This window comes from Triturus cristatus, chromosome 5_1, assembly GCF_964204655.1.
Source record: "Triturus cristatus chromosome 5_1, aTriCri1.1, whole genome shotgun sequence".
Lineage (NCBI taxonomy): Eukaryota > Metazoa > Chordata > Amphibia > Caudata > Salamandridae > Triturus > Triturus cristatus.
The window spans coordinates 85,286,297-85,313,951 of record NC_140587.1 but is presented as its reverse complement, the minus strand read 5'-3'; the positions used below and the strand labels follow the sequence as shown (position 1 = coordinate 85,313,951).

At 46.2% G+C, this 27,655-nt stretch overlaps 1 protein-coding gene across 4 annotated transcripts in view; it reads left to right on the top strand.

Annotated features, from left to right (window-relative positions):
- Positions 1-27,322, top strand: part of LOC146830275 (E3 ubiquitin-protein ligase TRIM39-like) — a 305,072-nt gene extending 277,750 nt beyond the window's left edge. The window contains exons 6-7 of one of the 4 annotated variants that reach the window (XR_014961405.1): positions 22,943-24,330; positions 24,573-27,322. Coding sequence is in view for 2 of the 4 variants with exons in the window: in XM_085604468.1 (XP_085460594.1) it covers positions 22,943-23,466 (524 nt within the window). In the remaining 2 variants the exon portion in view is untranslated. Of the gene's footprint in view, positions 1-22,942 lie in introns of all 4 variants that reach the window. The other 3 variants (XR_014961404.1, XM_085604468.1, XM_085604467.1) reach the window with 3 other exon arrangements.
- The last annotated feature ends 333 nt before the right edge of the window (positions 27,323-27,655 follow it).

Below are 27,655 nucleotides of genomic sequence, written 5' to 3'. Positions count from 1 at the left end.
GCTTTCCGACAGGGAGCCAGTGTAGCTGAACCAAGGCTTAAGACGCTGACTTATGTCTGGGAATGCCCAGATGCAGTTGTGCTGACGCATTTCGAAGCATCTGTACCTTGCTGTTAGAACTGGGAGTCTCTAGTAGGCAGAGGTAGGTACCTTTGACCAAATAGGGACTCTTGCTTCTGAGTCAGGGAAAGGGGATTACACTACTGGATAACCCCTGCTCACCCCCTTGATTGCTAGGCACGAGCAGACAGGCTTATCTCAGAGGCAGTGTGTTGAGCATTTGTGAACACACACTAATACAGTGAAAACACTACAGATGGACACCACACAGGTTTTATAAAAATAAGTATTCTTTATATAGACTTAACACAAGACCACAAACGACAAAAATCCACAATACTGTACTCAAAATAGACTTAACAATGGTAGAAGTCACTTAGTTCAAGTTGATGATAAATGCCACAAAGTTCTCACAAAAGAACCTGGATGCGTAACGCAAAACAAACAAAAGGTTTGCAGGGATGGAGATGCGTCAGTTCCTTACTTCGGGGGAGACGATGCGTCGCGCCTCAATGCTTGCGCAGAGTAGGGGATGCGTCTTGGTCCTTACAAGAGGGGAGGTGAATCGTTGATTCTCGTACTGCGTTCCGATTACAATGCGACAAGATGGCACCTCGATGCAATGCGAAAATCCGGTGGGATGCGATAAGATGAGCCCTTGATGCAACGACGTGAAGATGATGCATGCACGCCCGGCGGCCTTGCGGCGAACTCTGTAACTTTGGAGCTGCGACAGGCCCTGTGACACGCTTCTCCGGTGATGCGATGGTGACCTCTGCAGCGGCGACACGCTTCTCCTGTGATGCGTCGGGTAACAGCTTTGATGAAGGCATGCTTCTCCGGTGATGCGACGGCAACAGCTGCGACTGCGACACGCTTCTTCTTCCTTGAGTCGCGCTTCCAGCTCCCAGAGACACGCAGGCGTCTGCAGACAAAATTCCCAGCAAGGAAATTCAGAGGGGAGCTGGTGGTGAAGTTTTATGTCCCTGAGACTTCAGCAGGAGGCAAGCACAAGTTGAAGCCCTTGGAGTATTATTCTGCAAGATGATGAAAGTTCTTTGAAAGCTCCTTCCCCTCTCCTTGGCACTGAAGACACCACTGTAGGCCAACCCAGCAACACAGCACACTGGCAGGGGGGCAGTCCAACTCCTACAGCTTCCTTGGTTCTTCTCCTTGGCAGAGGTTTGTCTTGTTGTTCCAGGAGTGATCTAAAGTCTTGGGGTCTGGCTCCTCATATTTATACTACTAAATCCTTTGTCCTCTGAAGGCAGAGGGGCCTGTACCTAGTCCAAACCAGTTCTGTGCAGTCCTGGAGCACTTTGTTTACAGGACTCCTTCTTTCCTTTGACAGTGTGGGCCAGGGTCATCAGACGCACCACAGGAGGTGGAGCCAGCATTGTGGAAGGCAGGCACAGCCCTTTTCTGACCCAGGTCCTACTCCTCCCACCACTCTACATGCAGATAGGTCTATTCAACCCTGTGCTGACTCACCCTGTCTCCTGGAATCCCCCAGCCCCTGTCACTCACAAAACCAGACACATAATACACAAGCTAGCAGAGGCAGGCTGGATGGTTAGGTAAGAAAATACCTACTTTCTAAAAGTAGTATTTTCAAACACAGAATGTTAAAAACAACTTTACTAAAAGATGTATTTTATCATTCTGAGTTCAGGCATACTAAACTCGAATTTCTACCATGTTCCCTTGGTCAGTTAGGATTATAATATGTTATAATCAAACTGCCCATTCTGGCCTATGAGGACTGGTAGCCTTGCAATAGTGAAAAACGAAAATGGTTGTAATTCACTGTTAAGACATGCCACACACACACCAGGGCATGTCCTCCCTTATACCTTAAGTAAATCAAATAAGCCAATCATGGAGTCACTAATCAATACATCAATTTAACATGGGGAGCACCTGCACTATGGCACTGAATAGAAGTGGCACAGTGCTATTAGCATCTAAACCAGCAAAACAGTTCAAAAACAGAGGAGGCAATAAGTAAAAATGGAAGGGAGACTCACGCCAATGGTACCAGGTCTAACACTTGTCATGAAGCGGTTTTGAATGTTGGTAAACAACGCACTATGATAGTCCAATTTGGAGAAATAAGAGCCGTAAGTACTGTTTTTAGAACAGCCAATGAGATGCAGGGCAGAACCTTTCTAGGAACTTTCAGGATGAAAAAATATGAAGAAGTGATATGATTAATCTGGCCCTCAAAAGATATTTTGGTGTCAAAAATTACCCCCAGGTTTTTCAATCAACCAATCATTCAATCAGGTTGCTTGTAAAGCGTGACTACTCACCCGCAAAGGTCACAAGGCGCTGGGGGGGGGGGGGTCGGGCGGGGACAGGGACATCTGGTCCACCAGAGGCGCTGTGGGTCAGTTGAAGAGCCAAGTTTTGAGGTCCTTCCAGAATTGAGGCAGTGATGGTGATTGCCTGAGGTGGAGAGGTAGGGTGTTCCAGGTCTTTGCTGCGAGGTAGGAGAAGGAACTTCCTCCACCCGTGGTCTTGCAAATACATGGGATGGTAGCTAGGGCCAGTTGAGCAGAGCGAAGGTCTCTGGTGGGTGTTTGGAATGTGATGCAGTGGTTAAGGTATGCAGGTCCCACATCGTGTAGAGCTTTGTAGGCATGCGTGAGGAGCTTGAAGGTGATCCATTTGTTACTAAGTGCCAGTGGAGGTCTCTCAGGCTGCCAGTGATGTGCCTGCGGTGGTGTATGATGAGTATGAGTCTGGTTTCAGTAAACATTACAGGAAGAGTCAAAAAGGTTGATTGTACTTCCCATAATTTAATTCTTGTCAATTGTTATAACTCGCAACAAGGGGAGTTTCCAAATGTGCATCTCCATCTGTTGTCAAACTTTTTAAAAACATATAAGGAAAATCAAACCACTTTTTGTCATTATATTAAGATGGGAGATTTTAACGTGTGCTTTAACGTGTGCTTATGCAGACTAAATTGCCAATATAGAGATAGCGATGGCCTGGATTTCACATCCCCTCAACATTTTGAACAAAGCTCTAAAGGGGAAGCATTGGAGGTTCTCTTGTCTAATAATGAACTGTTTGAGGCAGGGTTCTTTGATAAGAGTAACCGTGTTCCCACGTACATAGCTAGGGAGTGTGAATCTATAATAGACTATCCCCAGGACTTCTAAGATATGTGATTTTTTATAATGCTATACTCTCTTCTTTCAGTGACCACAACCCGGTGGTGATTGAATTGGATAATGGCTTTTCCCTCCTGAATAAAACAGTCTCGTCACTTGTTGCAGTTGATGTAAAAGCTACAGATCAGGGGAGGCGATTAAATTGGAGTAAGGTTACCCCCGAAGATTTTCTTCACTCCATTATAACAAAGGTCGGCCCGGAACTAAACACATGTACAGACCCCCTCAATTATGGGGGGGATGTAATAGCGTCATATGAAGCCATTTTCACTCAAGTGGCTAAAGATCTTACAATTAATAGCCGAGTAGTTAAAAATAAACCTGCATTTGGCTGGTTCGACCACAAATGCACTAAAGCCCATAACCTACTTAAAAAGGCTCTTAATGTTAGCCATAGGAACAAACGGCTAGTTGTTCAGCTCAGGAAAGAGTACTCAATAGTAGTACAGGCTCGGAAAAACGAAATCAAACAAGATGCGTGGGCAGCTTTAATGGATAAAGCTACCTTGAAAGATAGTTCCAAGTTTTGGGCAATCGTGAATACTCCTCTGTTCATTGGCAACCAGTATTAGAACTCAACATCCCAGAGAAGGACTGGTTATGCCATTTTGAAAAAATGTATGGGAGCAATATAGAGTTGGAAAACTTTGAGGTATCAATCTCTGATCCTCCTACGACACCTGTTAGTTTTAATATAGTGGAGGTCGAGAAAGCAATAGAGGGAACGGATGGGCGCAAGGCGCCAGGCCCTGATGGGGTGCCCTCTGACATGTTCAAGGCTAACCCCAAGTACTGGGCTAAAATACTGATGAATGTATTTAATACTTGGGCTGTTGCAGGTTTTCCGAAGTCATGGTCCCATTCAATTATAATTCCCGTGTTTAAGAAGGGCCAAAGGGGAGACCCCAGATGCTATAGGCCAATATCCTTGCTGGATTATTCAATTGGGAGAGGCACAGAGGACCATTTACATTTAATCGTATCTAAATACACGAAAGCTGCAGGGGGCTCGATCTTTCTGGGTTTCATGGACCTGTCCACGGCCTTTGATCTAGTTAATAGGTCAAGGCCGTGGTCCATGCTCTTGGAACTAGGACTCGACCGGCCCCTTGTGTATTTCCTGGCCGAGCTACATAAAGATCTGAGAGCCTCAATAAGGATGACGCAGGAGGGGAAATGTACTGCAAGTTTTAAGTCAGGTAGAGGGGTGCGCCAAGGCTGCATTCTGGCCCCCATGTTGTTCACTCTGTATATAAACTCCTTGGAAGATAACCTGTTAACGGCTACACTCGATATCCCGCATATGGAGGAACATCCATCCCTGTACTCCTTTACGCGGACGACGCCGTTTTACTGGCTCGAACTCCTCTCGGTTTACAAAGATTACTAGATTCCTTTAGGGATTTTATGAAATCGCTGGATCTTGTGGTCAATAATGGTAAATCGCATATATTGGGCCCGATTCACAGGACAAAATGGATTTACGACTACTAACTTTACGTCCGCACTTAGGAGCTTCCGGCCCGGAGGCGGGGCTTCCGGGCCGGAGGCGGGGCTTCCGGGCCGGAGGCGGAGCTTCCGGCCTAGAGGTGGAGATTTTAAATCTCCGCCAGTGGCCGGAATCCCCACCTCCGGCCCGGAAGCTCCGCCTCCAGCCCGGAAGCTCCGCCTCTGGTCCGGAAGCCCCGCCTCCGGGCCAGAAGCTCCGCCTCCGGGCCGGAATTTCCGGCCCGAGTGCGGACGTAAAGTTAGTAGTCTTAAATACATTCTGTGAATAGCAAAAGTAGTAAGTTTATTCTGTGAATTGCAAAAGTAGTAAGTTCATTCTGTGAATACCATAAGTAGTAAGTGCATTCTGTGAATACCAAAATGGTACTAAGTTTATGATTTTGTCTTAAGTTTGTTCTGTGAATCGGGCCCTATGTCTTTAGGTAAGGGTAAAAACAATGATAAATCCTTTTCTTGTGGCGGGGAAGTAATAACCAGAGTGAAAGTGTTTACCTATCTGGGAGTTGTTTTTGATGAAAGAGGAACCTGGGTACCGCAACTCTCAATAAAGGCAAATGCTGTGAGAAACTCCTCAGCTGCAATATCAGGTTTTGCAAAAACACTGGGAGGAAAGCCTTGTGAGGCTATCTTAGCTATATACAAAGCCAAAACTATTTCAATTGCTAGGTATGGGGCTGCAATATGGGGGTGCATTAAAACTGATCCCATACAAAGAGAAGAAAATAAATTTCTTCGTGCCCTCCTCGGCCTTCCACAATCCACAGCGACCCATTCAGTCCATCTTGAGTTGGGGATAGGCTACATTTCTGACATATTAAAAATTGCCCCTATCCTGTTATGGATTAGAATTTGGTTAAATCTGAATCTTACGTTAAATCACAAGATCCTGAAGGATTTGTATTAAACTAGATAATATGAAGGAAATCCAGTGGCTGTCCTACATTAAAAAGTCAACTAAGAAATTGGGGCGCCCAGAGATTTTCTCCAATCCTGAAGCCCTATGTAAAGCCTATCTAAAGTGGGTTAAAACAAACTATATTAAGCTTAGCGAGGTTGAGCGAGAAGTAGAAGAGCTAAGTGAACCCACAGTTAGGGCTCACTTCTTGCCTATTTTGTCCTTAGCCACGCAACCGTATCTGTCTATTGTTACGAATTCCTTTCACAGATGGCTAATGACAAAATTTCGTTTTAACCAGATCCATTTGGTATTGAGTGACTCACAGGGATGGATAAGGCCAGAAGATACTGCTCCTTGTAAATGCGATGACTTCTCCCCCCAAGATACCATGCATTTTATGTTCTTTTGCCCTCTGTATTATGAAGCGAGAAAAAGGTTTATTCTCCAAATTATTGAAAGAGAAAGTTTTTATACAGTCTAAACCTGCATTATTGTTTCTACAATTAATGGAATCCCCTGTAATCATGTTTGGTGTTGCCAGTTTTCTTGTTGCGTCTATTAGGAGTAGGAGGAACAGACAGGCAGCCCAACAGGAGAGAATAAATTAGTCATTATAAGTTTATTGATAGTGATTAACAGTTTTTAATAATGAAAATGTCTTTTTCTTTTTAAATATTTTTTTAACCGTTTTTACATTGTATTGTATATTTTTATGATTTTAAATAATCGAATAAAGTGGTTTGACTGACTGACTGACTGAGTATGTGTCTGACGGAGGGGTTCTGAATGTTCTGCAGTTTCTTGAGGAGTTTCTGGGTGATGCTGGTGTAGGGTGCATTGCCATAGCCGATTCTGCTGCTGATGAGTGCATGGGTGACCGTCTTTATGGACTCGATGGGGATCCACTTGAAGACCGTTTGGAGCAGGTGTAGCGTGTGGAAGCAGGATGATGAGACGGTGTTGATCTGTTGGTTCAGTGTGAGCTAGGACTACAGGATGATGGCTAGGTTTTGTGTGTGGTCTGTGGGTGTTGGGGGGGTCCAAATACTACAGACCACCAGGTGTCGTCCCAGGCAGAGGGGGTGGAGCCCATGATAAGGAGTTCTGTCTTGTCTGAGTTGACTTTGAGGCAGCTGTTCTTCATCCAGGTGGCGACAGCCTTTAAAGCGTCATGGAAGTTGTTTTTGGTGAGTAGGGGTTCTCGTTGGTGAGGGAGAGAATCAGATGGGTTTTGTCAGAGTAGGAGACGATGTTTAGTCCGTGGTCCCTGACGATGACAGCGAGCGGGGCCATGTAGATGTTGGAACGAGCCCTGAGGCACATCGCGGCTGATCTCTGTGGACTGGAGAGGAACGGTGGTTGTCTGATTTCTGTGTTCGGTCAGTGAGGAAGGAGCGGATCCATTCCAGGGCTTTGTCGTGGATGCCAGCGTCATGGAGTTTTGTGCATACGGTGCGGTGAGAGATGATATCGAAGGCGGCCGAGAGGTCCAGTTGACGAGGGCTGCAGTTTCAGTTCGGTCAAGGAGGGTGCGGACGTCGTCTGTGGCGGTAAGGAGGACGGTCTCGTGCTGTGGTTTCTTCAGAAGCCGAATTGGGAGAGGTCCAGGATGTGATTCACTTTGATGGCCTTTTTGATGACCTTGGCTGGAAAGGGGAGAAGAGAGATGGGTCTGAAGTTCTTGAGGTTTTTCACTTTAACGCTTGGGATAGGGAGGGTTTCAAGTCCTTGAGGACCCCTATTGGGAGACCAGAAGGAGGGACTGTTGCCAAACAGAATCTTGGTTTTTGAGGAATTTAACTTCAGACAATTGCCCTGCATCCAATTGCCTATATGAAGCATGCGGTCATGAAATTTAGTGGCAGTGGCATCTGGACTACAATCTACTGACACTACGATCTGAGTACCGTCGGCCTAGGAGACTAAAACAAAACCATGGGGTTTAATCAGACCCGCCAGCTGGGTAACATATAGATTAAAGAGGGTTAGGCTTAACCAGGACCCCTGAGGCACCGCGCATGTCAGAGAGAAAGATGGTGATGAAAAATCTCCTAAGGTCACTGTTTGAACTCGATCGATTAGAGAACGAAGGCTTTGTCTTTCATTCTAATGGAGGCAAGTAGGTTAACCAGAAGGTCATGGTTGACCATGTCAAGCACGGCTGAGAGTGCTAATAAAATCAGGGCTGTGTTCCCCCAGTCTATGGCCTGCCTGATTTCTTCAGTGGCAGTAATTAATGCAAGCTCCTTCCTGTCTTGACTACACAACCCAAACTGAGTTGGGTCCAAAATCTGATCATTATTTATAAAGGTTTTCAATTCCTGATTGACTGCCTTCTCAACAACTTTAGCCGGGATTGGTAAATGGGAGATTAGCCTGTAGTTGTTAGGGTCGCTTGCATCTAAGATGGGTTTTTTAGGAGTGGAAGAATGGAAGCTATTTTCCAGTCCTTTGGAAAGTATCCTGAACTGAATATTTGGTTAAAGATGCACATAAGGTGAACAGCTGTGACTTCGGGTGCCAAATGCATTATTCTTAGGGGACATGGGCCCCATGAAGATCCAAATTTAACTTGTTTAAGCAATCTAACGTCTGATGAGGCATAAAAGATGGATAGGGTGTGTACATTCTTATTATGAAGAAGTCTTGCTGGTGGGTAAAGATGATCGACAGCTGCTGCATCAAAATCAGGTTTCCTGCCTAAGAGATTCATCAACATCTCAGTTATTGAAGAAGGACCCACGGTTACCTGGCTAGTCGCCTGACCAGGGGATTGACTAGCTAAAAAGGAGTCATATACGGATTTAACTTTGTTTCGGAAAAACAGCGCCAGTTTATTACAGAACTGTTGATGAATCATATAGTTTTTTGCCGTGGGAAGTTAAAAGAGTTTTTTAACAGTTGCAACTGTTCCTTTGATGAGTTCATTTCATAAGGCTTTATTCGAACAAAAAATAAATCCATAAAAGCACAACATTAAAAAGACAGCAATATAAAACAGAAATCAGAGGCTAGGAATACATCAGTTTAAAACAGTTAAAAAAGCATACTTTTCCTTGCATTAATTGATTTAAGGAGAAAGGTAGCCGTATAAAAACACACATCGGGGTGATGTAAATTAAAAAGCAAACTCATGCAGTCACATATTGACCTGACTCCAAATTTAGCAAACAGGGGTTTCAAATATGCAATCGGAAGGTATTTGTACAGCCGACAAAGCAAAAGAAAGTGCACAGTGCTTTGGGAGGTAGTGTTGTCACATGGACAGGGGCCAGCAGGATGTAGGTGCAAAGAGGGAAAGGCAACAAGGTTGTGGACTACTCCCATTCTAAGTCTAGTCAACACAAACCGATGTGCCGTCCAGGTTACTTGTGACAAATACGATTGGAAACCCACAAATTAATTTAAATCGTGGTAGAAAACATAAGATGAAAGGTCAGAGCTTTTTTGATGCCTTCTAATGGAAAGTTGTTGTAAGAAACACTGCCTAAGATCGTTTTTGGACAGCTCAGTAGCCCCATATAGATCCGCAATGATGTTAATGTTAAAGATCTCCCGAAAATTATCCACAATATACTTTAACCATGGGATCTTTAAATAATGGTCCAAAGAAAGACAATCAGAAATAATAGCTCTGCACAAAGAGGTCTCTTCTTTTATCCAAATGGAGCGCCATAGGATCAATGGCCTAAGAAGAATCAAATCGGCAAGATGATGAATACCCAATTCGTTGTGGACTAAAGCATTAGAAACTGAGCTTGGCAGGCACAAAAGTCTCTTCAGGAATACATTCTCCTCAACCTGAAGAGACCCGGCCGGGGCATAGCCCCAGATGCCGGCTCCGTACAAGGCAATTGAAACACAACTGGACTGAAAAATTTTCAGCATGTCGTTGACCCGCCTGTCTCCCAGTTTCGTAGCCATTGTGAAAATTCCGTGAGCACTCCTTGCCATCTTGGCCCGGACATTCTTATGTTCGTTGGCCCAAGTGTTTTTTTTTTAAAAAGTGACCCCCAAGTACGAAAAGTTGTCAACAGCCTGGACCTTTTGTCCCTCTATAAAAAATGAGAACTGTTTCTTTCCGTTCCTGCGCCCGCATTCCATAACATAAGTTTTGGATTTATTTAACACTAACTTTCTGCTTTTAATAAATTTCAAAAAGCCATCCATCAGCTGTTGAAGGCCATTTGGAGTGCGTGAAATTAAAACCGCGTCATCCGCGTAAAGTAGCACAGGGACATAATCATTGTTGATTTTGGGAGCATCCACTGCCAGAGATTTAAGAAAAGAATCAATCTCATTAATAAAAAGTGTAAAAAGCAGTGGGGCCAACACACATCCCTGACGAATTCCACGCCCAATCTTAAACTTAGTTGTGCATTCCCCTTTAGGACCGTAACGGACACATGCTCGTAATTTAGTATAAAGACGTGCTAAAAAGAACACAATGCCTTCGGGAGCCCCCATTTCGATTAGCTTTGCCCAGAGAATACCATGGTCCACCAGGTCGAAGGCACTACTCAAATCCGCAAAGCAGAGATAAATAGTGCCGGTCTTTGCCATGGTATATTTACCGATGAGTAGGTCTAAATTTAGACACTGCTCAATCGTACCACGACCCTTCCTGAACCCAAACTGGCTCTCTGCTAGAATGCCGTTTTCCTCCGCCCATTCTTCCAACCTCACGAAAAGCACTCAACTCATTACTTTTACGGAAGAATCTAACAAGGAAATTGGGCAATAGTTCTTAACGTCCCCACGATTTCCTTTCTTAAAAATTGGGATTAGAATGGATTCTTCCCAGGTAGGGGGCACCTCATTACGGACAGCTGCATTAAAAATATTAGTTAACAGAGGCCCCCATATTTCAGGGACCAATTTATAAACATCAATTGGTACCCCGTCTGGGCCCTGTGCTTTTCCCCCTTTGCTGACCCTTATGCTATCTAAAACCTCTTGAACGGTAATATTGAGTGGCGTATGCGGCCACCTATCCCCTAGAACCCTAGATGCCCTGTCTGAATCAAAGATTTTAGAAAAATGAGAAACCCACTCTTCCTTCATAACGTTGGAGGTTAATTCCGGAATTTTATCGTCTTTGAGGAATGAGGAATTAACAGTTTTCCAAAACAGGGAACAATCATTCAATTCAGCAGCCATGGTCAAGTTGTCCCATGCCTCCTGCTGGAGTTCCGATTTCCTGCGTTTAAGGGTTTCTTTATATCTGGCTCTTAGGTCTACAACCAAACCCTTATCTCTTGGTGTTACAGATAGAGCTGATTTCAGTTCCTTTAAGGCCAGAGTGCAGGCTGAATTAAACCATCCCCGCGGACGATCCTCCTTATACTTGCATGTACTGGTAAGCTTAGAGTCGATGACCGCATTAATGCCAATAAAATACTCAATGGAGCCATTGGTGCCTTGGTTATCTTCTAAAATCGCTGTAATACCTGCTAGGCAGCTAGTGATGATTGAGTCAGACGTAATATCGGCCTTATCCCCCTTCCATCTGAGTCTGGTACCATTAGGGCGCACAGCCTCAATGCAGTTAACGATACGGCCCGGAATACGGGTCCCATTGTTTTCCCATAACATAGCCTCTACTACCAGGCAGTTATGGTCACTAAGTTGGATATCTATTACTTTAGGTGCCGTAGTCCAGGCCTCAAGACTCGAGGAGTTACAAATAAAATCAATAACTGAATTTGCTCCCCGGCCTGTAAAAGTTGGGCGGATCTCCTCATGTTCCTTTTTCTCATTAGCCATGATATACATATTGTGTGAGGCAAGGAGACTGTTTAAGGCATCTCCGTAGTAGTTATGTTGGAAATGAAGGGTCCCATCCCCGTGACAGTCCACCAACCCGCATACATTAATATCTGAGAGTAAACAGGTGGTGGCATTAAAATCCCCTGCCATGAATAGATCAAAGATTTCATTGGAATCCTTAAGAATGTCATCCAGTGCCCTAGATAGTGCTCTAACCGCCTGATCCCTCGAATCATTGAAAAGATTATTATAAAAATGTATTAAAAGAATATTCCTACCTCCTGTTTTGTACAGCCATAAGATCTGGGAGTGAACCTCAACTTGTACATATTTCTTGACCAACAGAGGAGTTTGGACTGAAATCAAAATCAAAAGGCCCCCCTTAGCTCTTCCCGATACTGAACCAGTAGCGGGTAACTGGTATGAGACGAAACCATTGTATCCTTTAAAGTCCCTACACCAGGTTTCCTGTAAACAAATCATATCAAAAAGAGCTAAAAATTCCGACCAACCCAAACAATCTGATTTGGATCTGATACCCGCAATATTCCAACTGGCAATTTAACAGCCGAGAAAACCATGGGCACCTGCCCCCATATGGAGACAGTTACTACCCTGTTGGAAATTAGCGGTATTAGAGGTCTCCAGAACTAACTTAGGACAAGCTGCTGGATCTCCCTCCTTGCCCAAAGGCATACTGTCTATGGTTGACCCAGAAATATTAACCATTGGCCCTGGAATACACACACTTTGGCCCGTACCAGACAGGACTTGACTCTCCGAAATTTCAGGAGGTACTGTACCCAACTCTGTTCGTAATTCCGAGCAGCCTACTGGGTTGTCCTCCTTGCCCGTAGTTATACAGTCTGCAATTATCCCTGAGGTATTGCCCAACTCCAGTCAGTCGTTTTGTTCCAACCCACTTAGACATTGGAAACGGTTAACAGTGTTCACCTGGAAACTGTTTACCGAGCTGTGCACGGCTTCTCCCCTCATTCTCCCCCCTTCGCAATTCCTGGAAAAATGGCCAGTGTGTTGACTATAGAAAAAGCCCAAAGGACGGAGTGAAATGCCCTGATCATTACTGGGGCGAGAGGTGGCTCAAATCAGAGCTGTCGTGGCAAGATGGGGGTTACTAAAAATAATGATAACGCAATCCCCAGGGATATTTTTTGGGGACGTTCCAATCCAGTTGGTTCTGGTGGTGGCCAAAATTTGGTCCGCCATAGCCACTGGAAAGCCACACTCCCGATTAAGCCATGCCACAGTTTTGTTTTTAAGGGAGTCATGTGATTCCATAGAGCGGTAAAGCCCATCCTCCCTAATAGGTGTAACATTAGTCAGGACTGCTACATATGGTGCGCAGTCCGGTGGGGGGTTTGGTTGGGGGAGGCCATAATTATTAAACTTCCTCCTTCCAGAAATCTTTAACGCATTCCCCAGGGCACAGGTAGTGGGGTTTAAAGAGGTATCATTAGAGCAAAAAGGTGTTACTGGGATGACATTGAAAGTGTCCCCTGTAGATGTTGGTTTTGATTTGCCAGTAACGCCCTGCCGCTCAATAAGTGTGTGTGTAAACGTAAAGTTAGTAGTCGTAAATCCATTCTGTGAATACCAAAAGTAGTAAGTGCATTCTGTGAATACCAAAATGGTAGTAAGTTTAGGATTTTGTCTTAAGTTAGTTCTGTGAATCGGGCCCAACATGTTTTGATGCAGCCATCCCAGAGTTAGCATTTACCGCGAGGTTATAATGCACTTAAGAGTATATGGTATGACCGCATTCACAAACAGCCCCAGAGAATGGACTCTGAGAGCTGCAGAGGGGCCCTGCTCAGGCAGAGGCACCCCCTCACATGGAAACCAAGCACCCTGCCCTCAAGATTGATATGGCCTGCCTTAGGGGTGACTGATAGGTTTATATGTGTGTGCAGAGAGAGATATAGCGAACCTATATCTCAGTGAGGAGTGCTAACACTACCTCACCCAGGCTGCAGTAGCAGGCCTGTGGTGTCAGATTTAGTCTGCTTCCCAGGGGTGGCATAATACATGCTTCAGCCCCTGGTAGGCCTGTGAAGTACCTATGCCCTTGGTACCTAAGGTACCATATACTAGGGGCTCATAAGGTACCCCAGTATCCAATCACTAGTGCATCTAATATGCACTCCATGTTGTTTAGAGAGAACAGAGAGGCTGGGGTCCTGATTAGCAGGGTCCCAGCCAGACTATAGCCAGAAACCAGTGTAAACATCAGAAAAAAAGTGGGGGCAACATAAGAGGCAGATCCTACTCTCCTACAAACCCCCCCCCCCCTAAACGCAGGGACACTAAACTAACCTTGACCAGTTTGAGTCTTTGTGTTCTAAGTGGAAATACCTTGAGAGTCCATCTGCATTGGCATGTTGGGTCCCAGGTCTATGTTCCACTGTATAGTCCATCCCCTGTAGGGAAATGGACCACCTTAAAAGTTTTGGATTTTCACCTTTCATCTGTTTGAGCCATAGGAGGGGCTTGTGGTCAGTCTGAAATATGAAGTGAGTGCCAAACAAGTATGGCCTCAGCTTCTTCAGGGCCCACACCACAGCAAAGGCCTCCCTCTCTATCGCTGACCAATGTTTCTCTCTAGGGGTCAGCCTTTTGCTTAAAAAAGCTACTGGCTGGTCTTGACCTTCATCATTCAGTTGAGACAGTACAGCTCCCACACCCAGCTCAGAAGCATCTGTTTGGACAATGAACTTCTTTTGTAGTCTGGACTCTGCAGGTTGGGGGCAGTGCACATGGCTTGCTTTAGGTCTTCAAATGCCTTCTGACAGCTAGCTGTCCCCTGAACCTTTTTTGGCATTTTCTTTGAGGTAAGATCATTCAAGGGGGTCACTATAGATCCATATCCCTTGACAAACCTCCTATAATACTCAGTCAGGCCTAAAAAGGTTCTCACCTGTGGCTGGGTGGTTGGAGCTACTCATTCCATGATGGTTTGGATTTTGCTCTGTAAAGGCTGAACCTGGCCCCCACCTACAAGGTGGCCCAGGTACACAACCTGACTCTGCCCTATCTGGCACTTAGTGGCCTTGATAGTGAGACCTTCTTTTTGCAGGGCCTCCAAAACATTTCTGAGGTGGACCAGGTGATCCTGCCAGGAGGAACTAAAGACAGCAATATCATCTAGATAAGATGAGCAATAAGTTTCCATCCCTGCCAGAACTTTATTCACCAACCTCTGAAAAGTGGCAGGTGTATTTTTCAATCCAAAGGGTATCACCACAAAGTGATAGTGCCCACTAGGGGTCGCAAATGCTGTTTTGGCTTTTGCATCATCAGCTAGCCTGATCTGCCAGTAGCCAGCTGTTAGGTCAAATGTACTCAGATACTTGGCTGAGGCCAAAGTATCAATCAGTTCATCTGCCCTGGGAATTGGATAGGCATCAGTCCTGGTGACTGCAGTGAGGCCTCTGTAGTCTACACAAAACCTCATTTCTTTCTTACCACCCTGGGTATGAGGTTTAGGTACTAGGACTACTGGGCTAGCCCAATGGCTATCTGAAGGCTCAATCACACCTAATTCCAAAAGTTTCTGGACTTCAGTCCTGATACAGTCCCTGACATGGTCAGGTTGCCTGTAGATTTTACTCTTGACAGGCAGACTGTCCCCAGTGTCCACCTCATGGGTGCACCAGGTAGTCTGACTAGGGGTCAGGCTAAACATATGTCTGTACTGTTGCAGAACTTGTCTGCATTCAGTTTGCTGATGGTCACTGAGGCTGCTTGCCAAAGCAACACCATCTACTGACCCATTATCAGGGTTCTGGGAGAGGGTCACTCTCCTCCTCCTGTTCCTCATCAGTTGCCATGAGCAAGCCCATGTCAGCCCTGTCAACATATGGTTTCAATCTATTGACATGGAGCACCCTCAAGGGGCTCCTGGGAGTTCCAAGATTCACCAGATAGGTGACTTCTCCCTTTTGCTCAACAATGGTATGGGGGCCACTCCACTTGTCTTGGAGGGCTGCTGGGACCACAGGCTCCAACACCCACACTTTCTGTCCTGGCTGGTACACTGTCAGCACAGCCTTTTGGTCATGCCAAGTTTTTTGTAATTCTTGGCTGGCCTCCAGGTTTTTAGTTGCCTTCTTCATGTATTCGGTCATCCTGGAGCGGAGACCAAGTACATAGTCCATCACATCTTGATTGGGAGGTTTGAGAGGTAACTCCAAGCCCTCCTTCACCAAACATAATGGCCTTCTTACAGGATGCCCAAACAGAAGTTCAAATGGGCTGTAACCAACCCCCTTCTCTGTAAGCAAATAAAAGGCAGGGAAGAAGAAGGTCCCAATTTCACCTAAGCTTTGCTGGGAGGCCTTTAATCATTCCCTTTATTGTTTTGTTGAAATGTTCAACCAACCCATTGCATTGTGGATGATAGGGAGTAGTGAATTTATAAGTTACACCACACTCCTTCCACATTGCTTTTAGATATCCTGACATGAAGTTGGTATCTCTGTCAGATATGACCTCCTTTGGGAAACCCACTCTGGAGAAATCTCCAATGAGGGCTCTTGCCACCACAGGGGCTGTGTTGGTCCTCAGGGGAATTGCCTCTGAGTACCTGGTGGCATTATCCACTACCACCAGGATAAATCTGTGCCCAGATGCAGTTGGAGGGTCAAGGGGACCAACAATGTCAATCCCTACCCTTTCAAAGGGTACCCCCACCACAGGTACTGGTATCAGGGGGGCCTTTGTTGTACCACCTGACTTGCCACTGGCTTGGCAAGTGACACAGGAGCGACAAAACTCCTTGGTGTCCTCTGACATATGTGGCCAATGAAAATGTGGAACAAGCCTATCCCAGGTCTTGTTTTGGCCCAAGTGACCTGCCAAAGGGATATCATGTGCTAGGATCAAGAGGAACCCCATAAACTTCTGAGGTATTACCAACCTCCTGGTGGCTCCAGGGGTTGGATCTCTACCCTCAGAATATAGCAGTTCTCATCCCAATAAACTTTACGGGACCCACTAGCACTCCCAGCAGCCTCAGCAGCAGCCTGCTGTCTGAGGGGTTCAAGAGAGGGGCAGCACTGTTGCTCCTTACTCAGATCTTCCCTAGAAGGCCCCCCTGCCCCCAAGACCTCAACCTGATCAGGCTCAAGTTCCTCTGGGGCAGTTCCTTCTTCAGGATCTGCTTCTCCTCCCTCAGGAGGGGAATCTGAGATCTGAGACAGAGGGGAAGGCCCAGCCTTAACCCTAATGCTCCTCTTCTTGGGTAGCACCTGGTCCATAGTTTCAGGATCCAGAGCTGGTTCAGCTTTATGAATTTTGGCCTGTGACCTGGTCACAGCAAATACATCTGCAGGTATGCCCAACATCTCAGCATGAGTCCATAACTCTACTTCAGACCAGGCTGAAGTCTCTAGATCATTGCCCAATAGACATTCAACAGGGAGGTCTGCACTGATTACAACCTTCTTAAGGCCAGTTACCCCTCCCCAGGAGAAATTCACAACTGCCAGACTATGGTTGGTCCTGACATTGCTGGCATTGGTAACCTGGTACATTTCACCCAGGATGATCGGCCCAGGGTCCACAAGATCCTCTGCCACCATGGTGACACTAGCACCTGTGTCCCTAAATGCCAAAGCCTGTTTGCCATTTATTACAGGCTGCTGTTTGTATTTGCCCAGATTACTGGGGCTCACTAGGAAGGACATATCAATGTCTCCATCACAAATCAGGAATGCCTGAGTGGTTACTCTGACTAGGCTAGAGTCCACTTCAGAACCCAGGGTCAACCCTACTACACCCTTATTCTGATTACCACCTCCACCAGTAGCTGCACTAGGGGGAACAGTTGCCTTAGGGGCAGGAGTGGTGGTGGTTTGGTCTTTGGACTTGTTAATGTCAGAAGTCCAGTGCCCCTTCTATTTACAGAATTTGCACCAGGACTTCTTTTGGCCTTTTCCCTTGTTAGACTGTGAATCCTCACCAGATGCAGATTTTTAGGGCCCTTGTGAAGACTTCTGGTCTTTTGACTCATTCCCACCTTTCTCAGAGCCCTTAGAATCCTGTTTCTTGGTGTCACCCCCTTGGTTTTGGGTTTTCTGCCTCACCCTGGTTCTGACCCATTTGTCTGCCTTCTTTCCCAATTATTCGGGAGAGGTCAGATCAGAGTCCACCAGGTACTGATGCAACAACTGGTTCTGGCAATTATTAAGGATCTGTTCTCTCATCATTAGATTATACAATCCCTTGAAATCAGTGACCCTACAGCCAACCAGCCAACCCTCCAGAGTCTTGTTTGCACAATCTACAAAGTCAGTCCAGTCCTGAGTCTGTGTTTTCTGGGTGTCTCTGAACTTCAACCTGTACTGCTCAGTAGTTAAGCCAAACCCATCTATTAATGCACTCTTCAGGACTTCATAGTCATCAGCATCCTCTTCTCTAACAGTGAGGAGCTTGTCTCTACCTTTATCTGAAAGGGAGAGCCACAAGATTGCTGCCCACTGCTTTTGGGGGACCTGTTGTACTCTACAGGCCTTTTCCATAGCAGTTATCCACTTATGGATTTCAACCCCACTCTGGTAGGGAGGAACAACCTTGCTCAGGTTCCTATGGTCTGGAATATATTCTCTATCTCTAGGGACACTGTTGCTGCCACCAGGGGGTTCTAACCCCTCTCATCTAGAAGCTCTCTGGAGCTCAAAGGCTTCTCTGTCTAATGCCAACAGCTTGGTTTTGAGGGCAAATCTTGCTTCCTCATACGGCAGCAGTTTGTACATTCTGTCAGAGGAGCTTTCCCTTCTAGGAAGGTAGGAGCTCCTCTGCTGGACATATTCTCTGCCAGAGTGATATGAGTGGTCAGACTCCATAGAGAGGGACCTATGCCTTTCCTCCACTCTGTCAGTTCTCTTAGGGAGAATTCCTCTGTCCTTTTCAGATCCTTGTGGATCTGGCCCTTCAAGCACAGCGTCCTGGTCATCTTGATTTTCATCATCTGACCCAGACACTGTAATTGACCCACCCCCTGATTCAGACCTATTAGCTCCTAGAGCTAATCTAAGATCATCTGCTGTCAGCAGATCTATCAGGTGTAGTGTGGAGGGACTCTGTCCTAGCTTTAGGTGTTTTGCAGCACTCACCACTGGCTCCACCCTGTGAGGACATTCTAGTGTTGTGCAGTGTTGTACTACCTGCACTAGTTTGTGGCCTACTGATCCTAGCTTGAGCTCTAGAAAGGGTGTGCTATCCCTTGGCACACAGCTCTAAATTCAGTAGAACTTATTGATACTAAACTTGACTTTATATGTACCTTGAGTACCTATATTGGTTTTCAGTTAGTAATTCAAATAGAGATTTTCTGGTAAAACAATGGCAAGCTGGATTCACACACGCTGCCCACCAATGTGAGAAGTTGGCCTGGTATATGCTGGCCACTAGTTAAAGTGGCCACCTTGCACCAGTCCAATTCGACTCTTATGGTAGATAGGTTTAAGACAACCTTTTAAAGAAAGCTATCCTAGTGGTAGCCATGGAGAGCAGCCTGCAGGCTAAGTCTTTAGAGGAATGTAAAGCAGCTTGTTTTACCTTACCATCTCTTGAATTACTAAATGAAAGGACACCACACAGGTATATATATAAAATATATATATATGTATTTATTACTAACAACTCTCTGCTAATCTCTTTATGAGATTAGAAGTCAGGAACATATGCACAAATCAACATTTCACAACAAGTTAAGCACAAATATGGCTGGAGCCGTAGGGGCGAACCAGACCATATACTAAAAAAGAGACTTAAGAATAACGACTTGAGAAGGGACAAGGCCTAGGTCCTTCAGAAGCGCTGGGGCCTCACTAATCCACCCAAGGCAGGTAAGTAAAGGACCCACGGGAGACGCATGCAGTGTGAGAACACAGCCGCGGATACCAATTGACTTCAATGGAGCAAGTCGCGATTGGAAATTTAGAGTTTAAGGATACTTTGGGAGAGTCTACAAGCAAGCCACTTACAGGGTAAGTAGTTCTAGAGCCAACACCCACAGGAGCACCGCACAGTAGTGCTGGAGTTACCTCACCCAGGGAAGCCGGGTGCATAGGTGTCTTTTGGTGTCGGGTCGCGGCGTCGTTTTCAATGGGAGCCAAAGAAGACTTGCTGCTTGTGAAGACAGGAGAATTGTCCGGTGGAATCCAAGGCTGAATTCAGAAGAAGGAAGACCTGAAAGCAGAAGGGACAGTGTTCAGTCACTTGGCAGTGACCCGGGGCAAGGAAGATGGATGCCCACAGACATCGGGTGATTTCAGGTGATCACAGGTGTCTTGACTCTTCAGCCACGAGATCCAGGAGGTGTCAACAACACCCAGGAGCTGGATTCTGCGTTTCCCACAAAGTCTGCAGCTTACTGCGGTGTCGGTGACCAGTTTGGAACCAACAAGCCTTGGTAACAGCAAGTCTGATGGAAAAGATAAAAAGTCAGCGGTGCAGGCCAGCAAGGTCTGAGGGACTCACCCAGCAAGGGTAGGTCAGTACAGGCCTGGAGCAACTGGGGAGCCCTTTGGAATTGTAGAAAAGTCTTCAGGGGACCCACAAGCTAACCAGCAAGGGATCGCAAAGGTGCCTCAGGAGGATTCACTCACCAGGAGCCCACGGTCACTCGGGACAAGGTAGGCCTCTGATCTTCAGAGGAATTTGTGCTGGAGGCTTGGTCCACACGTGTTCCAATGAACAAGTTTGTAGAATGTTGTGAAGGGGTTGTACTCGAAAATAGTGCCCGGTACCCAGGTATTGCAGTTCCTCGTCACTCGTGTGGTCCACTTGCCTCAGCATCATTGGGGACTCACGATGGCCTTGGAGAAGTCAGGAAATCCACTTCTAGCGCTGCAGGGACTTCGAACTCCGGCGGGAGCGGGAAAGATTGCGGCCATTGATTGTAAGATTGGGTGTATGCACAGAGGAGCCTACTGCTCCCCCAGTGCAGGACTTCAAAGCACTCTAGGAGTGCACCCACCCAGCCCCAATACACTAAACCCTGTCTGGGAGGTGGTTACACCTCCCTGTGACAGGATGTCTATTGTTGGGCCTCCTCCACTGCGTGTTTCGGTCAGCAGCAGGAGGGCAGTCCAGTGTCTGTGGCTGGTGGCATCTATTTTGTGATGCCAGGGCTCTTCCGGAGTCTACCGTGTTTCCACAGTGGGTGCATGTCTATCCCTCTAGAAGGGTGGGATCATACTCCCACACCAGTTACTGGTGTGGGGGTATGATTCCAAAGCGTTTGACACCAAACACGAGATGTTTTGACGCAGCCATCCCAGAGTTAGCATTTACCGCGAGGTTATAATGCACTTAAGAGTATATGGTTTGACCGCATTCACAAACAGCCCCAGAGAATGGACTCTGAGAGCTGCAGAGGGGCCCTGCTCAGGCAGAGGCACCCCCTCACATGGAAACCAAGCACCTTGCCCTCAGGATTGATAGGGCCTGCCTTAGCGGCGACTGATAGGTTTATATGTGTGTGCAGGGAGGGATATAGTGAACCTATATCTCAGTGAGGAGAGCTAACACTACCTCACCCAGGCTGCAGTAGCAGGCCTGTGGTGTCAGATTTAGTCTGCTTCCCAGAAAAAAAGTGGGGGCAACAGAAGAGGCACATCCTACTCTCCTACTCCTGCTGAGTAAGACAGTGTAAAGCACAATGAGGGTCTTTCTGGTAGGTGCTCTCTAGTGCAGTAGAGTGTACTCGTTCGAGGTAAGTGCTGTTTAGCTCAGTATAATGTACAATGCAGCGTGCTCCTTCCAGATAGGTGGTGTCTGGTGCAGTATAAAGTACAGTGTGGTACTTTCAGATATGTTTTGTCTAGTGCATTGCACAGAACAATACACTGCTTCCAGATAGGTGCTGCTGAATGTAGTGTACAGTACAGTGTGCTCTTTGTAGGTAGGCGGTACAGTATATTGCACAGTACAGTGCACCCTTTCCTGATAGGTGCTGTGTAGTGTAATGTACAGCATACTAAACTACTCCATTAAGGTAAGAGCTGCCTAGTGCTGTGTGCTCCATTCAGATAGGTGCTGTCTAGTATAGTACAGAATAGTGCGCTTCTTTGAAGTAGGTGTGGTATAGTGCATGATTTTTGTATAGTACAGTGATGTCTAACAGGTGCTGTATGGTGTTGTATATTGACTGGTCGGTGGTGCTGTCTAGTACAAGGTAAAATACAGTGCAGTCATTTGAAATAGTCCCTGTCTCCTGCAGTGCAGTACAGCGTGCTCCATCCAGATAGGTGGTGGCTTGTGCAGTATATTGTACAGTAAAGGACTGTCTAGTGCAGTGTGCAGTACAAAAAGGTATGCACTGTCCTTTCTAGTGCAATACTAAACAATGTGCTCATTCAATGTAGGTGCAGTATAGTGCAGTGTATAGTGCAGTGTGCCTCTTCCAATTTGGTGCTCTATAGTGTGTTAATATGACTGTTCAGTGTGCTCCTTTCAAATAGGTGCTGCCTAGTGCAGTGTGAAGTACAGTGCACTCCTTCCTGATAGGTGCTGCTAGTGCAGTATAGTACACTGTGCTACATTGAAGTAGGTGCTTTACAGTGTAGTGTATTGCATACTACAGTGCCCTTCTTTCATGTAGAGTTGTCTAGTGCAGTGTAATGTGCAGTGTGTCTCTTTGTGATAGGTCCAGTGTAGTGCATTTTACCATGCAGTGCAAGCTTTCCAGGTAGGTGCGTTGTAATGCAGTATATTGTACAGTACATTGTTTCCAGATTGATGCCGACTTGTTCAGTTTACAGTACACTAAAGTGTGCTCCTTCTAGATTGGTGCTGTCTAGTGCACTACAGTACAGTGCACTCCTTCCACATAGGTGATGTCTAGCACGGTGCACTGAACAGTGCGCTCCTTACTGCTAAGTACTATCTACTGCAGTGTGCACTGCTCAAAAGTTTGCTAATTTCAGTTAGGTGCTGTCTAGTGCTGTACAGTGTGGGCCTTTCAGAGATCTGCTGGTAGTGCAGTCTATTGTACAGTGTAGTACAGTGGGCCCCTATAGTATAGGTACTATGTAATGCAGTACAGTACAGTGTCCTCCTTCCAGGGTTGTGTTGTATAGTGTAGTGTATTGTACAGTACAGTGCACTTGTGCCATGTAGTTGCTGTTAGTACAGTCTGTTGTACAGTACAGTGTGCTCCTTCAGCATAGGTGCTGTCTAGTGCAGTGTAAAGTACAGTGTGGTTCTTTGTGATAGGTCCTGTGTAGTGTAGTGTACAGTGTATTGTGATCTTCCGCGTAGGTACTATGTAATGCAGTATATTGTACAGGACAGTACATTTCTTCCAGGTAGGTGCTGTACAGTGCAGTATATTGTACAGTACAATCTGCTCCTTCCACAAAGGTGCTGTCTAGTGAAGTATATTATACAGTACAGTGTGCCTGTGCCAGTGTTGTCTAGTGCAGTGTAAAGTGCAGTGTTGTTCTTTGTGATTGGTCCTCTGTACTGCAGTTTAAATCAATAATTCTCTTCTCTGCAGTGACGGTGACACTGGATCCAGACACAGCGCATCCGAAGCTTCTCCTGTCTGAGGAGGGGAGACATGTGAGATGGACACACAAACCACAGTATCTGCCAGACACCCCCAAGAGATTCACCTTCAAGGAACCCTGTGTGCTGGGGAGCGGGGGGTTCACCTCCGGCAGACATTATTGGGAGGTGCAGCTGGTACAGGAGGGGTGGGGAGGATGGACTGTGGGGGTCGCAGCAGAGTCTGTGGAGCGGAATGGAGAGATCACATGGTCACCTGAGGGGGGAGTCTGGGCTGTGGAGAGGAGGAGGAGGAATGATGAGTACTGGGCTCTCACCTCCCCTAAGACCCCTCTCTCCCCTCGTGAGAAGCTCTTAAAGCTGGGGGTGTATCTGGACTACGAGGGGGGGCAGCTGTCCCTGTACAATGCAGACTCCATGGAGCTTCTCTACACTTTCCCCCGCGCCCACTTCACACACAGGCTCTTCCCGATGTTTTATCTATATGTAGGAGCAGAGCTGTGGCTTGTGTAGGAGCTGTAGCCCCCCCCCCCCTCAGGAGCAGAGTTGTGTAAGACTGGTGTAGGAGCTGCAGCCCCCCCGAGGAGCAGAGCCTGTCTAGAGCTGAGCCTGGTCTAGGAGGGAGCTGTTTTCCCCCCCCCAACCCCGGAGCAGAGATGAAGCTGTGGCAGGAGTTGCATCCCCCTTCCCCGGAGCAGAACTGAGGCTGGTGTAGGAGCTGCAGCCCCCCCCCCCCATCCCCGGAGTTGAGCTGAGACTGGTGTAGGAGCTGGAGCCACACCCAACCCATGCAGAGCTGAGGCTGGTGTAGGAGCTGCAGCCCACCCAGGAGCAGAGCTGAAGCTAGTGTAGGGGCTGCAGCCCCCTCCAGGAGCAGAGCTGAGGCTGGTGTGAGAGCTGCAGCCCCCTCAGGAGCAGAGCTGAGGCTGGTGTAGGAGCTGCTGCAGCCCCCCTTCCCCTGAACATTGCATTCATGCTTCACTCCCCTGGGGGAGGGGCTATGTCTATGAGTCTTGTGTGGGGGAGGAGCTGTGCCTTGTGTGGAGGAGGGGCGTCAGTTCACAGTGACATTCCATCTCTCAGCTTAGATTTAACCCCTTCTGCTCCTGATTTGTCATTTAATTAACATTCAGCACTGACTCCACGGGCACACCCAACTCCAAATACAGGCACTGCGACCACAGGCACTGCTGGTTACCGACACAGGAAAAGGTCTCTCGATTTTAAATGACACTGACTCCAAATATAGGCACTACCAATTTCAGTCATAGGCACTCCTCGGCCTAGTCACAGTCACTCCTGTCTCGTTAACGATAATGATAGCTCCAGACGCTGCTGTCTCAGTTACAGATAACCCTAACTTTAAATACAGGCACTGCTAACAAAACATGGATAATACTGTCATTAAATACTCCAAAAACAGGCCCTGCTCACCCATATACATTCATTCTGTGCACACACTCACAGTAAGAATGGATTGAACTTAATGTTTCATGATGTGTGCAACACGCCTTATCGACAATCTATGAGTAGGATTGTATATGCCGCTAACTGATCAAGTGAGCTTGAACTCCTCTCTAGGGCCCCACGCTAGCTCATAACAGTGAGTGTGTGCACAGAATGAATGTATATGGTGCACGCATTCTACACCCTAACCTAGCGCCAACAGCACCTCTCTCCTGCCTCGCAAGAGATTACATAATTTGGATGAGATGCCATCAATTATCTCATCATTGAGAACTAAACAATAACTATGTTTTCATGTCTGTCTATGTATCGGCTTTGTGTTTTTTCTCTTTTCTTGATTCTTCTAGGTCACAACACGAGTGGCTACAATGAGCTGGCACCACCCTATACATTACAAAAGGGGGACCGCTTTACCATTTCGAATACAGGGGTTATTTATAAAAAAAAATTGAATTTTACTAGTAAGTATTAACGTTTCTTGGTCCTGATGAAGCGCCAAGGATCGTTTTAACCATTATGGGGTGCGAAACATGTTGACCTGATAGTTAGTAGGGTACATTACCACATTAGTAACAATAACCCATGGGTCTTTATGACAGGGGAGACATAATATTAAAAAACCTTTAAGGTATCCCCTAGCCAGTTTTAAACACTCACTCACCCACCCACCTTTCATATCTACTCTAGACATAAATCTCACACCCTCATTCATTATATGGCGTAATAAAAAAATCTACGCCAAAGAAACACTTCGGAGGACCCGTAAAGCATTGCAGAGCCGGCCCTACGAGGAGCAACAACCAATGATGAAGCATGACATCCTTAGGGATGTGTGAGGGTAACTAGAGACAAAATCTGTGACTGTCTCTATTCGTGAGAAAAGAACCTAGACTCTCCTCTTCCCTTCTCTATCTTTTCTCTCTGGACATTATTCGTGTCCCTATAGGAACAGTAGCCCACTTCTTGGATCTGTACTACTACGTGGAGCACGGGTTCTGGACTTCAGCTAGCTCCTAGTTCCACCCTCTCTTTTTTGATTGAGAGACTAAGTACTCACTTACAGATAACCCTGGCTCCAAACAAAATTACTGATTCCAGCCACAGGCACTGCTTATGAAAAACACAAATACTGCTGAATCAATGCACAGGCACTGTGGACTCCATTGGAGATAATGCTGACTCCAAGCGCACGCTCAACTGAGCACTAAGCGTGTCTCCATACTCCACGAACAGGCATTGCTCACTCAATTACAGATAATGCATGCCCCAATCAGAAGCCCTCTTCAATCTACGCAGAGGCACTGCTGACTTCAAGGCATCCCTCAGTCCAAGCACCGCTGATTCCAGTACACACAATCCTGATTCCAGCCACGGACTCTGCAAAGCCCAAGCACAAATATTGCTGATTCAAAACACTTGAACAACTGCCTCCTGTGCTAGAAACTCTTGATTCCAGGCACGCTGACTTCAAGCAAAGCACTGATGACTCCAAACAGAGGGATTGGTGACTCAATCACATTCACTGCTGTCTGAATTATAAAAACATATTTCTGAAAGCAGAGGCACTGCTGACTCAGGTACAGTTAATACTCACTCCAGGCACAGGCAACAGCAACCAGTATCAGTGCACCCAATATAGGGCCAGATTTGCGACAATTGTTTGCGGTCGCAAATCGGAAATCGTCCCGTTTGTACATGCCAGGACTCTTTTTTGCGGTCACAAACGCTATTTTGCGAGTCGGTGACTAGCAAGATAGCGTTTGTTACTCTCACTATTAGGTAGGGGCGTCACTTCCTAATAGTGAGTCACAATAGAATGTACCATTGTTTTGCGACCGTATTTGCGGCTGCAAAACACATGCAGTTTACTACCTACTTCAAGTCGGTGGTAATGTGGAAATTAGCCTTTTTAGAGGCCCACTGGTGCAGGGGTTCAACCTTATATGTCCACTGGTTCTTAAACCAACAAAGACAAGATTGGCACGGAAGCTGTAATATCAAAGAAATACGTTTATTAACCTCTCATGAGTGGTACTACGTCAATACAGTACCCTCAGGCCACTGTATGGAGGTAGTCCATAGAATACAGAAACCAAGGGTGTTATATACCCTGTTTACAGCTGAGTAAGCATGGAGACTCAAAGAGGAGGTACAGGCATGTACAGGAATAGTTGTTGATAACATGGGCATACAGAAATTGCTTGGTCAACAAAGTGGGAGGGGAGATGTGCTGCTTACTTCAGTTGGAATAGCCTGACAGTTAGTCTAAGACAGGTGCATTCTAGCAGCCACAGGCCTTTCTGAGCATGTGAAGTGCTCTGGCTCAGTACTGAAGGAGTTAACTATAGTTGATGACTCAAGCAGAATAGAAAAGCAGGCAACAGTGAAGACGGAAGAAGCACATGGCTAACACAGGGCTAACGAAAATGTATGCCACAAACAAAATGGCTTCAGCTTATGCTAACGGTAATTTCTGCGATTTCCACAGATGGACCTTTTAGCATTAGCTGAAGACATTCGATATTCAATAGAGGAAACATAAAAGTTATCTCCTATATTCACTAACATCAGTTGACTAATCTCTTGATCAGTTACTAGTCGGGCATTTACATTCTAAACATTTCGTTAAGCGGGTATATATAAGGTATAGGTAGGAGCACAAAGAGAACAGAGCATTGGGCCATAATGAACACACAGATAGCAGGAGAAAATAATGGCTATTATCACAAACAGAACTGTCAATATTTTCCAACCCCAAGCAGAAAGTAAATCCCAAAACCACCCAGTCCAGTTCCAAGTTTCAGGGCTCCAATGTACGTCAGTGACTATCTTATTCAGTTTCAAAATAGCCAACAACACATGTCTGATGCAATGTCTAAATAAAAACATTCTGTTGATAGACCTTCCGGTGTTCTTCTTTATGAGGGCTAGAGTACCAATGATATGTTCGGAGGGGGTGGAGTAGTATTTATCAAAGTGTACACAAGATGTTTCTCTTGCAGAAAAAACAGTATCCCAAATGCAAATATTAAAGCAAATACACATATTGTCCCAAAAACAATTTTTGTGTTGGGGGACCAGGAGGACCAAACGCTGCCATGGAAATTAGGACTAGGAGCCGCAAAGGGCTGCTCCTCCTCAAAAAATGGGACGACCTAAGGGGTACATTGCTAACAAAAAAAGTACTTGGGGAATTGAAGCCGCTGTACAACCAGCCAGAGGGGAGTCTTCTCCC